We start from the raw sequence: 13,878 nt of genomic DNA, 5'->3' as shown, positions 1-13,878 counted from the left end.
TGGTGTGCAGCTGACACACAGTCGATGCACGTACACTACACATATATATTTTATTGATCCATACAAACATACGTGACACTCACCACCACTTCGGCATTGCTGCTGAGGCCTTTCCCATAGTCGTCTGTGGCAATAACTTCAAACTTGAAATACGACCTGCGCATATTTCGAAACATCATGGCCGACTTGATGATGCCCGTGTAGGTCTCGATCACGAAGCTGTCCTGACCCTCTGGCGTGGGTGGGATAATCAGGCGGTACGCCATGGCGCTGTAATTCCCGGTGTCCTTGTCACTGGCCTGTTACACACGAGGCACACAAATTCACAATTAGACAAGGAACTGACAGTGTTAAGTACCGAAAGCAATTAGAACATTTAGAGGGGTTATCAGGGGATGACGTATCCTCTTGGTACACCCACAAACTTGGCTGGATACACAGGTGTTGCCATGGTGGAGTTCAGACGTCCGAGGGGTGATGTTTCTGCTTATGGTTGTGAATAACTCCTGATTCATGTGTAGGTGGGAGTTTCATAAAAGTCAAGAAGTAATGATACATATTTGCTTGGCAAAAGTTGGAATCAGTCTTAAAGTATAAAGGACAGTTTATGTATTCAATTCAATTCAATATTTTAAGACAGGGAAATAAAATACATTTTAAGAAACTCCCAATTTGTATGGTTTCAAGAAAAGGTTCAAAAAGGTTTTCCAGTTCTTTCCAGTTCTTGGATGATGGATGAAAAAGATGGACAGACTGATGAACGTTACATTTTATACCGGGGGAATAAAAGGGACATTGTTTATTTAGACCACAATAGAACAAAAAGTTGACATTTTTATTGAGAGAGAGAGAGAGAGAGCGAGAGAGAGAGAGAGCGAGAGAGAGAGAGAAGGAGAGAGGAAGAGGGGGGGGGGGACAGGATTCAGCCTTAGCCAGCATCCACCATCCGCTGCTTGAGCTCTTGACCAGTGATGGCTGTTTGGCTCCCAGCATATTGCACTTCTGGCAACTCCCCAATCATTGATATCACAGGACACATTTAGCGTTTGACTGCTGATGGGACACCGTGCTGTGACATCAGTGAATTGTGCCGACAGCGCAAAATACTTGAAAGACTAAACAGAAAACCCAACAGATGGGGCTGATCTTTCTTGTATGATTCAGTGTTGATTTACCCCATACATCCCCTTTGATGCGTCAATCTTTATATAACTAATCGCACAATTATTCTGCAAACACATGACGTATCAAGACAATTCAATTAATTCCATTTTCTCATTGACACAGACCATCACACCTGCCTGGTTGTATACCAGGAGGTTATCAGAGTTTCTCTTACGGCACAATTCCCTTTTATCCTTGCTTTGTTTGCATGATGCTCGTTATGCTTTATTAGTAGGTCAACTACTTTAACGTGAACCATTATAACAACTTAACCTGTCTGGAGAGGTGAACACTGACAGTGAAAGAATTGAAGCTTTGAATTTTTTATTTTCCTCCTACTGGCTGAGATATTTGCTCATTTTTTCCCCATGCAGGTGTTCTCTTAAAGGAGCTGACAAGAGGGAGGAGAGCTGCAGCTGGAGGCTCATAAATTATCTGAAGGATTCGTTTCATGCTGCTGCAGCTTTACCCATAGTAACCCACTGCAAGACTAAAAGAAAAGGCAAGGCTTCCTAACTTTAAAGTTGAGTTGTTCAGTTTCTTGAAACCTGGAAAAACTGCTCTCAACTTGGGGGTAGTAGTGGAATTGAGTTGTGAACAAACTGACATATCAGCACCGATTAAATTGCTTTGGAAAACTCACTTATTTGCATCACCAACATTATAGCGCAACATTATTTAAGCAGCATTTCTGGCTGCTTAAATACTATAATTGTCCATATTCAATCTCTTTTAGCTCCGTTTTTGGTCTCTACCAACTCCAATGTGAGGTATAGCTAATAAATGCCCGATGACGTTTACAAGCTAGATGCTGACTGTGACTGTCGGCCAGTTTGTGCTAATCTTGTTACCATAACCAAAACATTGAGGGTCAGACAGTGAAACAATGTGCTGCAGATGTAGGTGATAATTATCTGTTCATATGAATGATGCATTTCATAGTAGACGATGATATGTTGTGACTGTAAAAACATTAATCAAAGCAGGATGGTGTTACAGAGGTTGAGTGGTTAGCACCGTGTCCTCACAGCAAGATGATCATGGCTTCGAAACCTGCCAGCTGGTATGTTCTCCCCATGTCTGAGGGAAATTTCTGCGCAAACTCCAGCATCTGCCTACAGTGCAAAGACATGCAGGTTAGGTTGATGTGTGCTAATGTGTGGTGTGAATGGCTTCTTGTCTCTGAGCCATGTGATAGACTGTCTGACAACCTGTCAAGGGTGTTCACTGGAATTGGCTCCAGGCAAGCTAATGAATGTTTTCAGTTGGAAAACCTATTAAATTCTAGTAATGACTTTTTGACTTTGATTTTTTGGGTGATTTTTAGACAAGGAAAAAAAAAGAACCTTTAACCCTCAAAAAGGACATATAATTTATGAGGATCATAACTTCCATGAAGCTTGTTAGATCACTTTATGTCAAAGCGGGCAAAACCCACCCCCATCGACCTCTGAGGCACAAGTTGTGACTGGCCACCACGTTCACACACCAGCATCAATTTTCAGAGTGCTCGTCTGTGGCGACTGACACTGATAAATAGGAGCAATCTCTTTTTTTTTCTCCATCTATTGGCAGAGGAGGGGGAGGTGGGGGGCACGTTACCAATGAAAGGGCAGCATAAATCAACACAGTGAGAGTGAGATATCCTCAGTGGGTAAAGACAGTATATATAACAGCATCATATAGCGATAACAGTGATGGACGCAGGGGAGAAAAACTCACTAAAGGGAGTTTGTTCACAACCTGCTGCAAGACAGCAAGTGAAAATGCATTGGTCCTGATGCTTTGGGCTGAAAATCCTTCATATCAATAAAGAAAACATTTACATAATTGTGTTCATGATCTAATCAATATTGTAACATCATCATTTTATCCAATGAGACATTCATGTGAAAATGTGTCATAATTATTGCATTATTTCCTAAAAAACGATTTGATTTTCGAGTTTCAAAATCAGCTCATCCTTGAGTCCAACTGAAGTCTTTTGTGACAGTGAGACAGAAGGACAGACGATCCGTAAACATAACGTCCGTGCTCACGAGAAAAAAACCATCTCTAAAAGCTTTAGCCATCTCCTTGATGCTTAGAAAGCTTTTCACCATCTTTAGAATAGGAGGGCAAGTGGTGAAGGCCATCATCCCGCTGCCCATGAATCTTATTACTTACTTCTTATAAAACAGGGTCGAGAAAGAGTTGCGCGGTGCAGGGTGTAATCATGTAATCAACCTTTCCTTCTGCACAGAGTGTTACCTTGAAATTGAAAGATTTTTCAATTAACTTTTTCATACAATTTAAATGAGACATTAGGAGTAAATAATTCAACTAAATTCAATTTGTAATGCGCCAAATTACAACATACATTCTTTCAAGGCATTTTACATAGTATGGTCCAGAGCTTATAATGATGAAACCCAATGAGCATGCACTTGGAGGTCAGTGGAAAGAAAATAAACCCCAACAGAACCAGACTCAGCGGCCATCTTCCTTAACTGATTGGGTTGAAAGGAGTGAAAGTGGAGAGTGGAGAAAGGGGGAAGAAGAAGGAGACAAAAGAGGAGACGGGGAAAAGAGAGAGACCTTGAACAGAGGTATCACAGATATTTTTAAACACTGCAGTAAAAAAAAACATATCTAGTGACTATTTGTGACTGTATCATGTGACTTTCTTATTTGGTTAAAGGGCAAAAGGGTCTGCATGCGCCAAATGTTGATGATATTTCTCACAATTATCTCAGGAGAAAGCGACGCTCAGCTTCATTACTAATTAAGTTCAATGCTTCACACTAGCGGTTCTCCAAAGAACCTTTGGCCTCAGGGAAAATTATAGATAGCACTTGACCCATAATTCTACACTTTGGTGTTGATTCCAAGTTGAGGGAAAGACAGAAAAAAATGGAGTCAACATTAGATGGTTGGGTGGTTTATGCCACTGAACAGTGTTTGAGGAATCGACACTAAGCAACACAGCAGAAATGTTCTTTAGATATTTAGAGGAACTGGGTGTTGTACATGATTAATCAGCCATTATTTTTATTTATCACTATCATTCATGCTTCCAGAAAATTTAAGCATTGTGATAATAATAATAATTGTTATTGATAATAATTTAGATGATTGCATCTAAGATCAAAATTTTTAATCTTCATGTAAATTCAGCTTGCATCTCACATTTGATTCTGTTAATGCCTATTAATAATACTGTATTGAAACGTATCCCTCTATACTTAATTTTCGACAGACTTCATACTATTGTATCCATGCTTATGTTGCTCGTCTTTGCTTTGATTTTAAAGCACTTTGGCTAATCTCTATATAAATAAATCTGACTTACCATAAAAATATGATTATTTGCTGTTGCTGTGGTGATTGGTGCGGTATCTTCTTTGTCTGCATCTCTTAACCTACTCTACATGTATGGGTCTTTATGCTTAAGCTCAGGTTTAAAACTGTCAAACACAGTAAAGCATGATTCACGTTGCTGTACCAAGCCCTGGAGGAGAAGTTGTCTTCGTCCTAAAAGAGCTTTTATAAGTTATAACATAAAGATTAAGGATAAGCTCCTTTCCTGCAGTAAAAACCAATGCCAGAGTTTTATTTCAAACCATCAATAAAGTGAACATAATCCCCGGCTTTCCCCAGGTGTTCTTATCTTTTTACTTTCAGACGGTCTGTCTTATTTTGGTAATGACGGGGATATGTGATCAGCTTCCCCCATTTTTGATCATCTGATGATTTTGGGTTATTTTCAGATCTGCCTGAAGGTCTTAAACAGTTTTTCTGCATCTTCCTTCATGACCTTTGTACTTGCCCACAGGATATTACACCTACTTCTTTAGTTAAACATTCTCCAGTGACCGAAGGCCTGTGTCCAGTGCCTGTTATACTGTAAATAGCTATTAACTATTAATCTATTCAGGTTTCCACTTAAGCAGTTTTCCTCTTTCTAACAATAAGCAGCTGAAAATCAGGTTGGAGCTATAGGGTAACTGTCCTACAAGGCTGATTATATCTTATTAGGGATTAGATAGCCATCAATTCCCTTCAGCTAAGCTGCAACACAATGGGAGTCCTGCTTATTGGCATTGACACAGTAGCATCACATCAAAGACACAGCTTAGTCTTGGCTAGTCTTCACCCAGTTGTGCTCTGGGGAATTAATGCGAAAAACACCCCTTGATCGACTGTCACATTATTGGTTTTTCCAGCTTTAAGATCATGTGCTGTGATCTCTGGCCATGCCGGCATTACCACGGTGGAAAAGTCAAACTGAAAGGGAAACAAACAAATTCTGGATTTGTTCATAAATCACGGAACTTGCAATCGATGATGACTTAAAGTGTAACTACGCAAAATACAAACCAAAAATTAACATTTTGGCCAGAAAACAAGAAGAAATAATTAAATCCCTAAGATGAGAAATGCAATGTTCTCAGTTCCCCTTTTTCCACCTTTAGTAGTCTCTTTTGGTTTTCCTTTCAGGCTGCACACAGAACTAACAAGTCTCAGTAAAGGCAGTCTGCTTGTTAAGCTCACTCATTTGAGCATATGGTAATTATAATACATCTGAACTTTCGAGGGAGGCTGGAACAAGGAAACTGGTGTTCAGTACCAAATGCACCTGAAAAAAACATGAGGGCGACAAGAATAGGACTTTGAAGACTAAGTATGAGATGATCTCCCAACTGCAGAGGAAATTACATAATTACATGGCTGTATTCAAATTCTGTATACATAATTTACAATGGAGAATAACTAGAAATATAAAACCAACTAAATATAAAAACTGTCAAAGCCTTTATTCAAAGTAAAGATTACAGGCGACGTAACTCTACAAACTCTAACACTCACCCATACACAAAGACAGAAATACAGTGTGGTACCATGAGTGAACGAGTGAAGCCTCTTTAGCAGAGCAGGCTGATAATCAGACAGAATGTCCAGCCATGCTTCTGTGAACATACTGGAATTACACCAACCAGCTCACTCTGATCCCACCTGCTCCTGAACAAGGCAGACAGTGGGCAGAATGAAATTGAGGAAGAGATGTAGAGAGTGATAGGAGGAGGAGATGAAACACTGCCGCAGAGAGCACATCGGATGAATTCTCCCACCATGGCTGCAGGGTACGTGTTGAAGAGTTGGAGGCAGAATCAGGCCCTTTAGTTTCAGCCTGTTTCCATGCATGCTGATACAAGAAGCAGTTAACTGATGTTTTCTTACCACTATCTTGAGCACAGAGCTGAAGATCTTGGTGTCCTCCGTCACGCCGCCTATGTAGAGCTTCCTGGTGAAGACGGGAGGGTGGTCGTTCTCGTCGAGCACCTCAATAAACACCTTGGCTGTGTTCGCTGCAAAAAGCACATATTGCAAAGGATGTGAATGCAAACAAGTCTCTATACTGTCACAATACGGATCTACAACACGTAGCTATCATAGTGGTAAAACCTGCACAAAGAATATACAGCATTCAACTCCACTCTCTCTACTTCAATGTACCTATCCAAGCATCTGATAAGGGGATAATGCAGAAGTGCTGCACCCTGTCAAAATAAGAATTGGGACACACAGACCCGCAAAGATTAGAACATCACGGTCAGTAACTGTTAAATAAACACATCTCTGAAGTCCTCCGTACTGGCGCTGATCAAATGCTGCACAATTTAGCCTAAAATATTTCTTGTCAATATAAATTTTTCATGGTCATCAACTTGTCCACAACTTCAAAAGAGAGCCGGAAATCATTTCCCAGACGAAAAACATCTCAGTCTGTCAACAAGATTCTGGCCATCACAAACTTTAAATAAACTTCTTTCTCATCTGAGGGCGGGCGATCTGAACAATTTTGAAAGTTTGACATATTTTGATAGTGAGGAGTAAGATTCTCCTAACTTTTCAAAAACTCACTTGGTTTATTGGTTTGATTATAACCAGGGGTAGACGCAACTTTAGAGAATCCTTCTTTATTTAGCAATCCTTTTCAGTGATTTATAATAACACATGGGGAGAGAAACATCCCTTAACTCTTAACCCAACATGACAGCATGAAACAGTATGAGAAGGCACTTTCGGTGAGCTTTGCGTCAATCAATCAGAAGGTTAATTTTGTTTTGATTACCACAAATATTGTGATTCAAGAAAAACTTGAGTGTCTGAAGTGCTAATGACTTCTCCCTTCCCCTGATAAGTAGAAAACAACCGAGCCAATTTGTATTCTGTTTACCAACCAATTAGTGATAACACTCACAGTGAAATGAGTGAAATATGGCTCCATGAAATAATAAAAGTGACAATAAATGCTTGGCTTCCAAGTTGTTATTTGTGAGTGAAGACTATCTCATCTTTTTTGTTTTCTCCAACTCGCTGCACAACAGTAGCATCAATAAACAGCTGTGAGAGTTTAACAGGCGAGCATGACAATGATTGGGAAAAAAAATTCTGAAGGGCAGACAATACTCAAGTGAGAGGAGTTTGAGGAAACGCTGTGAGAAAGAAAGAGGGAATAGAGAGAGAGAGAAAAACGTGTCATTTCCAAACTAAATCAGCAGGTTAACTGGTGTTTTTGTGAGACTTCAGAAATATTAACCCTGCTAAGTCTAATATGTAACTTAGACCGCTTGGGGTCTTTCATTCAACAATAACAAAAGAATAGACGGTAGAATTTGATGACGTTGTGGATCAGCTGTGGGAGTTGATGTCACCATCATCGCTGATGAAAATCTAATGGATACGCGGCAAAATATTTATTCAAGTTATGCAGCAAACAGAAGTGAATAATCATAATTAATTATGAGTGACTATTACTCAGAGTGGAAGGAACAATCTGCCAAATGGCCAGCGGTGGGTTTTTCCTTAGTCAAACCCTGTTTTCCCCAACGTTAAAGCAGAGACGGGCAAAGCCACGAGTAAAGCAGATGAAGCAATCGAAAGACGATGAAAACGAAAGCTTGAATAGAACGGTTTGAACATTGTTGGAAACATTTTGGATCATTTAAGTAGACAAGTCCACAAAAACATAGGTCTATGCCCTTTGAAAGGGAACCGCACTTAAAACATCCATTCCCGTAATTTTTCACCTTTACACCTACACAAAGTGCAGCATAAATACTGTACATACAGTGAAACATTCTTCCAGTACTGCATAAAAAAAATGCACTGTTAAGGACCATTTTCTTCTGGTGCTGCACACAAATGTAGAGTCATGTGGCATTGGAGCTAAGGATGTGCTGGGGGAATGGGACAAACAAAAACACAGCACATCAAATTACAAGGCACAAACACTGCAGTGTGAGAGGGAAGACTCCCGGGGCTGGGGGAGAGGTCTACAAAGTCTCTCTCCCTCCTCTCTCTCTTTAGAAAGTGGCTCTATTCCATCCTCCAAGTATCAGAACTAAACATAAACATAAATACAGCCCCCCCCCCCCACACACACACACACACACACACACACTTGTAAAGATGCATGGTAGAGACTGGTCCATTAAGAGGAGGGATTGCCGTTAAAGCAGATTAAGCCTGAGTGTGCCTAAGAGTGCATTATCATTTCAAAAACATGTTTAATTAAATCTGCTCTCATATATATATACGCATGCATATACATATGAATATCCGGGTGTGCGTAGACTATGTGCATTACATATAGACTGCATGAGTCGTAATGGGGCAAAGATAATCTATCTGACAAATCAGGCCCGTAATGCTCTGATAATTTAAACTCAATACAGACTCATTAATGAGAGGAGAGATGTTCCCTGTCATGGAGCCCTGATCTGCATTACAATAACACAAGTGTGACAAGTGAGAAAAGAAACGGCTTCACTGCCAAAAGAGGTGTCAGCCTGACGATGCCAGTTAAGCTCTCTTCCTTTGTGTGTGTGTGAGAGAGTCCTCGACTTTACATCTATCAGGTAAGTGAGGTGTGTGTGCTTGTGTGTGCTTGTGTGTATTTTGTGTATTTGTAATTGCTGTCAGAACGCAAGAGACAGACGGCGCGAGATGGAGAGAGGCGGGAAGGATAGGTCATTGATTATTCATTGGTAGCTCAAATGGATTGAGAGTGAGGTATGAAACCCATTTGTTTTTGGTACTTCATCCATCATTATAGTAAAACTTTCATCAGTAAACAGGATACAAAGCAGCCTAATGATATTCCAGCTGAAGCATCGAGAGATTGCAGTCTGAAGGTGTAAGTACGCTTCAGACGAAATGCATCTCAGTCGGTCTCAAAACCCTCGTTGCGGATGCATCTGACAATTTATGAAACTTCCTGGAACAGATAATGATGCCTGCTTTATGCAGCAATGACCAGATATGGTGGAGAGCAGGCTTCAGCTTATCTCTAAGGCACCGCTCAAGTGCTTCCATCACTTTTTATGTGCTTACACCTGAGTGCAACACCATGAATGCCTGTGAGGAGAGACTATCTGAAAGCATCCAGACTAAGAAAAGACGCTGAAGTCTTGGAGGGAGATCAGGGCCGGCATGTTGTACGATCTCGTTTGTTTCGTACACAGCGAGGCTTTAAGAGTGGGAAAACACGGGAGCTTTGTTAACTGAGAGTTTGCTGTGATTAATGCTTTGTCACCCGCCCTCGCGTTGGGGGGTGGTCGGCCTAAATTGTAACAAATGGGCTATTACTGCTTGTTAGACCCTTGCAACGAATTTGGACACAACAATTTTAAGGATTTATGATATTGTGTGTTCAGTAATCACCATGACTGAGAGGTAAAAGTCAGATCTCTACACTGCACATGTATCTTGTTCTTCTATCTGTTACAAGAATTAGACGAGAACTCTGGAAAATGTCCGGACAATTGGCCCCGGACTTTTTCAAGATTCATGAAGAACGTAGCAGGAGATTTCCTGAGGCGTTCACAACAGCAGGAAAATCTCTGGAGGCAGCACACAACATATAAATTCTGCTGCGGATATATCATGTTTTTGTTTACAGGACATCGACACTAGTGTCGGCCCTTATCACCAACCACTGTCAAATCTCGTTGTCTTTCCGAGTTGACATCTTTGTATGTCTTCTACATGTGATGCACTTCTTTTTCTTCCTGAGGTATTTGTATTCTTTTTTTAAATTTTCAGTTCCTCATCTGTCGCCCACACGCTTGCTGTAAATTTTCCAGACTTAATCATGCTGTATTCTCTCGTCTGCTCATTTTGCGCTCTCACGTACAGCCCCTCAGGAGAATGTCCAGAGTTCAGTACATGTCTGAAAGCAGTCCAGCAGTTTCACATAAAGCAAACGCACTGCAGGTGGAGCCAAGGGTGGTCGAATAAAAACTTTTCAAAATCGCTGTCATAATTAAAATGGCATATCGGTCAGACAAGCTGCTTTTTTCAATATGCTTTAGACAAGTGGCTGCTAAGCTGGACATGAAAAGCACCAAATACAGTATAACCTTAGTCAATTTAAAATCAGCTTGATGTTGAATGGAGTGTGGAGTGTGAAACTGAACGATCAATCACAGGATGCAGCAAACCTGCCACCTGCCAGTTTACAAATGGATCAGTGCAGCAATGAGAGGTAACAGTGCATAAAGCACATGAGCACGCAGCCTAACAGGACACACTGTCACACATTGTTTCCCTGTTTTTGATCCAGCTGAACAGTGCAAGTACCAAAAACTAATATGTTAACTATTACTAAACAAGATCATGGAGATTCTTCATTATTATGTATCTCAATCTCATTCTTTTTCAATGTATGCTTTTCTGCAAGAGAACATGTTTAATATTTCTATTTTTTATTTTATTTTAGTGGTATGTACAAATAAATAAAGCTGAAATGTATTCATGGTAAATGTGATAATAAATACAAAATATAAAAATAGGCTGTGAAGCATTTCCACAAACTGTATTTAATCATAATCTGTCACAGTGAAGGATTATGATTAAATATAAATGCATCACCTGGAATGACATGAAAAATAATTTTCATCTCCGTTATCTCATGACTCAACCATAAACATCATAGACGTCTATTTCTTACTTTTGGAAGGAACGCGCAGGTTTGACATGACGACCAGCATCGAGTCCGCCTGGACCCTGAGGACATAGCTGGTCACATTTTCATAATCCAGGGGTTTAGCTGTGGAGATGACCCCTGTCCTGTTGTTCACCTGAAAATGACCTGGAACCAACAGAAAAGCACAGAACATAACAAAGAGGAAAAAAAACAAACAATTGACACATCCGAGGGGAGTATTGTCGAAATGCCACTCCGCACTGTCTGTAGTGAGTGGCAGCGCTGAAGAAAGAGAGCAGCCATTGGACCATAAAGAAATCACACAAAGACATCAGATATTCCAATGGAGGATACTTAAATTATGTTTTTTGAAGCTGTTTTTGCTGTTGAATGTCAGTATATGTTACGGCTCTGATAAAGGAAATAACACAGAAATACTTTTGGTCCCTTTAAATGGCACGGACAGATCCTAACTCCTCTGTGTCCGTGCGGATAGGTCAAGCTTCACAACGCCTTTTCTTTCCCTGAGAAGATCACTGCTGGGGCCTGGAGGCAGATTTATGGAACTCCTTCTGAGGTCCTCCTGCAATTTTCATGAGCATCTAAGGAAAAATTATTCTAGCTCAAGTTTCCACATGACAGAGACAAAGATCATTGCAGGGGAAATCATGGTCCGCATGGGAAACGGGCTACAGCTTCCTTCTTCGCTCTCTCCATACAACCATACATCTGCTAATGGCTGAAAGAACGGAGCTGGCCTCCAACCTGTCTGCCGTTCTCTCTCCGTTTTTTGTACAGCGAATAAAATCTGCAGAAAGGCTTTGTAGAAGCTAACACTTTGGCAAAAATATATCTTTTCTTTATTTTGGGGTGAAAAATGGAAGAAGAAGACTTTGCTCTTCAAACAAAAAGCCTTTGTCATAATTTGAGTAAGTGTGTTTGGCTGGGAGTGTTTATGGGAAACCAAATGTATACTGCAGTGTACATAAAGAAAAAACAACAATGTGAATTGCAGGATTAATGAATTTGATCTGTAGCACATACCCAGTTCATTTCCCGCCACAATGGAGTAGAAGATGGTTTGATTGATAGCAGCAGCCAGGATAGTCCCCACTTGTGTGCCAAACGGAGCCAGCTCACTAACTGGAGAGAACCTGGAGAGGCACAACACAAATCACAAAACAAAAGGTGTGAGGACAGAAGGGATCAATGGAAAAACCTCAACATAGTGGCAGACCGTTGTCACAGTTAGAGTTTGAAAAGGGGTAGAGATGATTGTAAAGGTTTTCATAAAGACTACACACATTTCAAAAAAAGAATAATGTCAGAGTAGATTCCAGATAATTAAGTTTACGAATGCATTAAAACAACTGTATTGTGTTCTTGGAATGGATATGAATCATGGAGACTGTGTCAATGTTTGGTAAGTTTATACAGTCATTAATACTTTACCATCTGCCAGAGGCGAAGGTTTTGACCAGCAGTAAGGTTAAGTGCTGTCAATTCTGAATAAATTTAGGTTTTTTCTCTTAGGAATCCACAGTTTGAGTAGGTCTTACTGAGTTTGTACTTTTTAAATATGTTTTGAATAAGAAATCTGTTTAAGAATGATAAAAATTCATATATTCTAAAAACAACAATTTATTGATACTATGATTTGAATTCTTTAGTCATTTGTTTCAGCAGCTCTACCCTTTCACTTTAACTTCAGCCATCTCCAGATGCAGCTACAACAGATACATGTTTGCACAGTACCTTTAATTCCCTGGTTAATGAATAAGTGATTTTCTTCTCAAGGAGCACAACATATTTTAAGAGGAAAAACTCAATCATAAATAAATAATCCATAAAAAAGTTTGGACTTGGCCAATGAGTGAGACTGTATGCACATACTGGGTTTGATACTTTGTCTTTTGGATTTATTGATCACCCCTGGACCTTGAATATGGGTAATTGTTCAATGTTTTGTATTTGTCTTTTGTTTTACCTCCCTGTACTAAAAGATGAAAATGATCTATAAATAAAGAGTTTAAAAAAGTTTGGACTGATCCCAGTAACTTAGTGGTGAGGATAATAACACTCACAAGACTAAGTGTGGCTTAGGTGCATCAGCAGAAATATGGCAGGCTTGATGGTAAGGAAGCAAAGCTCTTGTTTTTCTGCTTGAGTCATTGCTGCGTCTCTCAACTACGATCATGAGCTTTGGGTAGTGACCACGAATGTGTAATTGAGAATTCAAGCAGCTGAGATGAAGTTTCTCTGTGGGGTCGCTGGACTCACTCAGAGTGATAAAACAAGGAGACAATTCAAGAGAAGCTCTGTATCGAGCTGTGGCTCCTTTGCGTTAAGTAGGACCAGCTGAGGTTGTTTTGCTTTTAGACAAGGTGCTTCCTGATGGGAGGAGACCCCTGGGCAGGCTTGCTATACATTTAGGTAAAATTGGATCAATCAGCTGAGGTTGATGGGGTCTTCACTGGGAGGAGCTGTAGGAATTTGCTGGGGTATAAACATGTTTGGCTGTTCTGGTTGTCCTGAAACAAAAGTGGTATCGACTAAGTTTGTGCTGATGCCTGCAGAGGAAATTCTATGGATGTTTCAATGGACCACAGACGCGGCTGGGATTAGTCCTGGTGCTGCCGATTGTCTGTTGTACAGAGGTTATGTTGTGTAAAAATTTTTGTACCATTATGAAACCCTTGCAAGATGTATACAGTGCATAAACTGTACAGTAGCCTATACAC

At 40.2% G+C, this 13,878-nt stretch overlaps 1 protein-coding gene across 4 annotated transcripts in view; it reads right to left on the bottom strand.

The window, feature by feature from the left end:
- Nucleotides 1-13,878, bottom strand: part of LOC109636652 (protocadherin-15-like) — a 190,050-nt gene that overhangs the window by 21,049 nt on the left and 155,123 nt on the right. For all 4 annotated transcript variants that reach the window (XM_069538674.1, XM_069538672.1, XM_069538671.1 and 1 more), the window contains 4 exons: nt 12,182-12,291; nt 11,162-11,302; nt 6,385-6,512; nt 84-299 (listed from right to left, as the gene is read on the bottom strand). In XM_069538674.1, the coding sequence (XP_069394775.1) occupies nt 84-299; nt 6,385-6,512; nt 11,162-11,302; nt 12,182-12,291 (595 nt within the window). The remainder of the gene's footprint in view (nt 1-83; nt 300-6,384; nt 6,513-11,161; nt 11,303-12,181; nt 12,292-13,878) is intronic.

The sequence above is a fragment of the Paralichthys olivaceus genome, chromosome 14 (genome assembly GCF_024713975.1).
Source record: "Paralichthys olivaceus isolate ysfri-2021 chromosome 14, ASM2471397v2, whole genome shotgun sequence".
Lineage (NCBI taxonomy): Eukaryota > Metazoa > Chordata > Actinopteri > Pleuronectiformes > Paralichthyidae > Paralichthys > Paralichthys olivaceus.
Note: the sequence above shows the minus strand (reverse complement) of the source record. Positions and strands in the feature narration are given on the sequence as shown.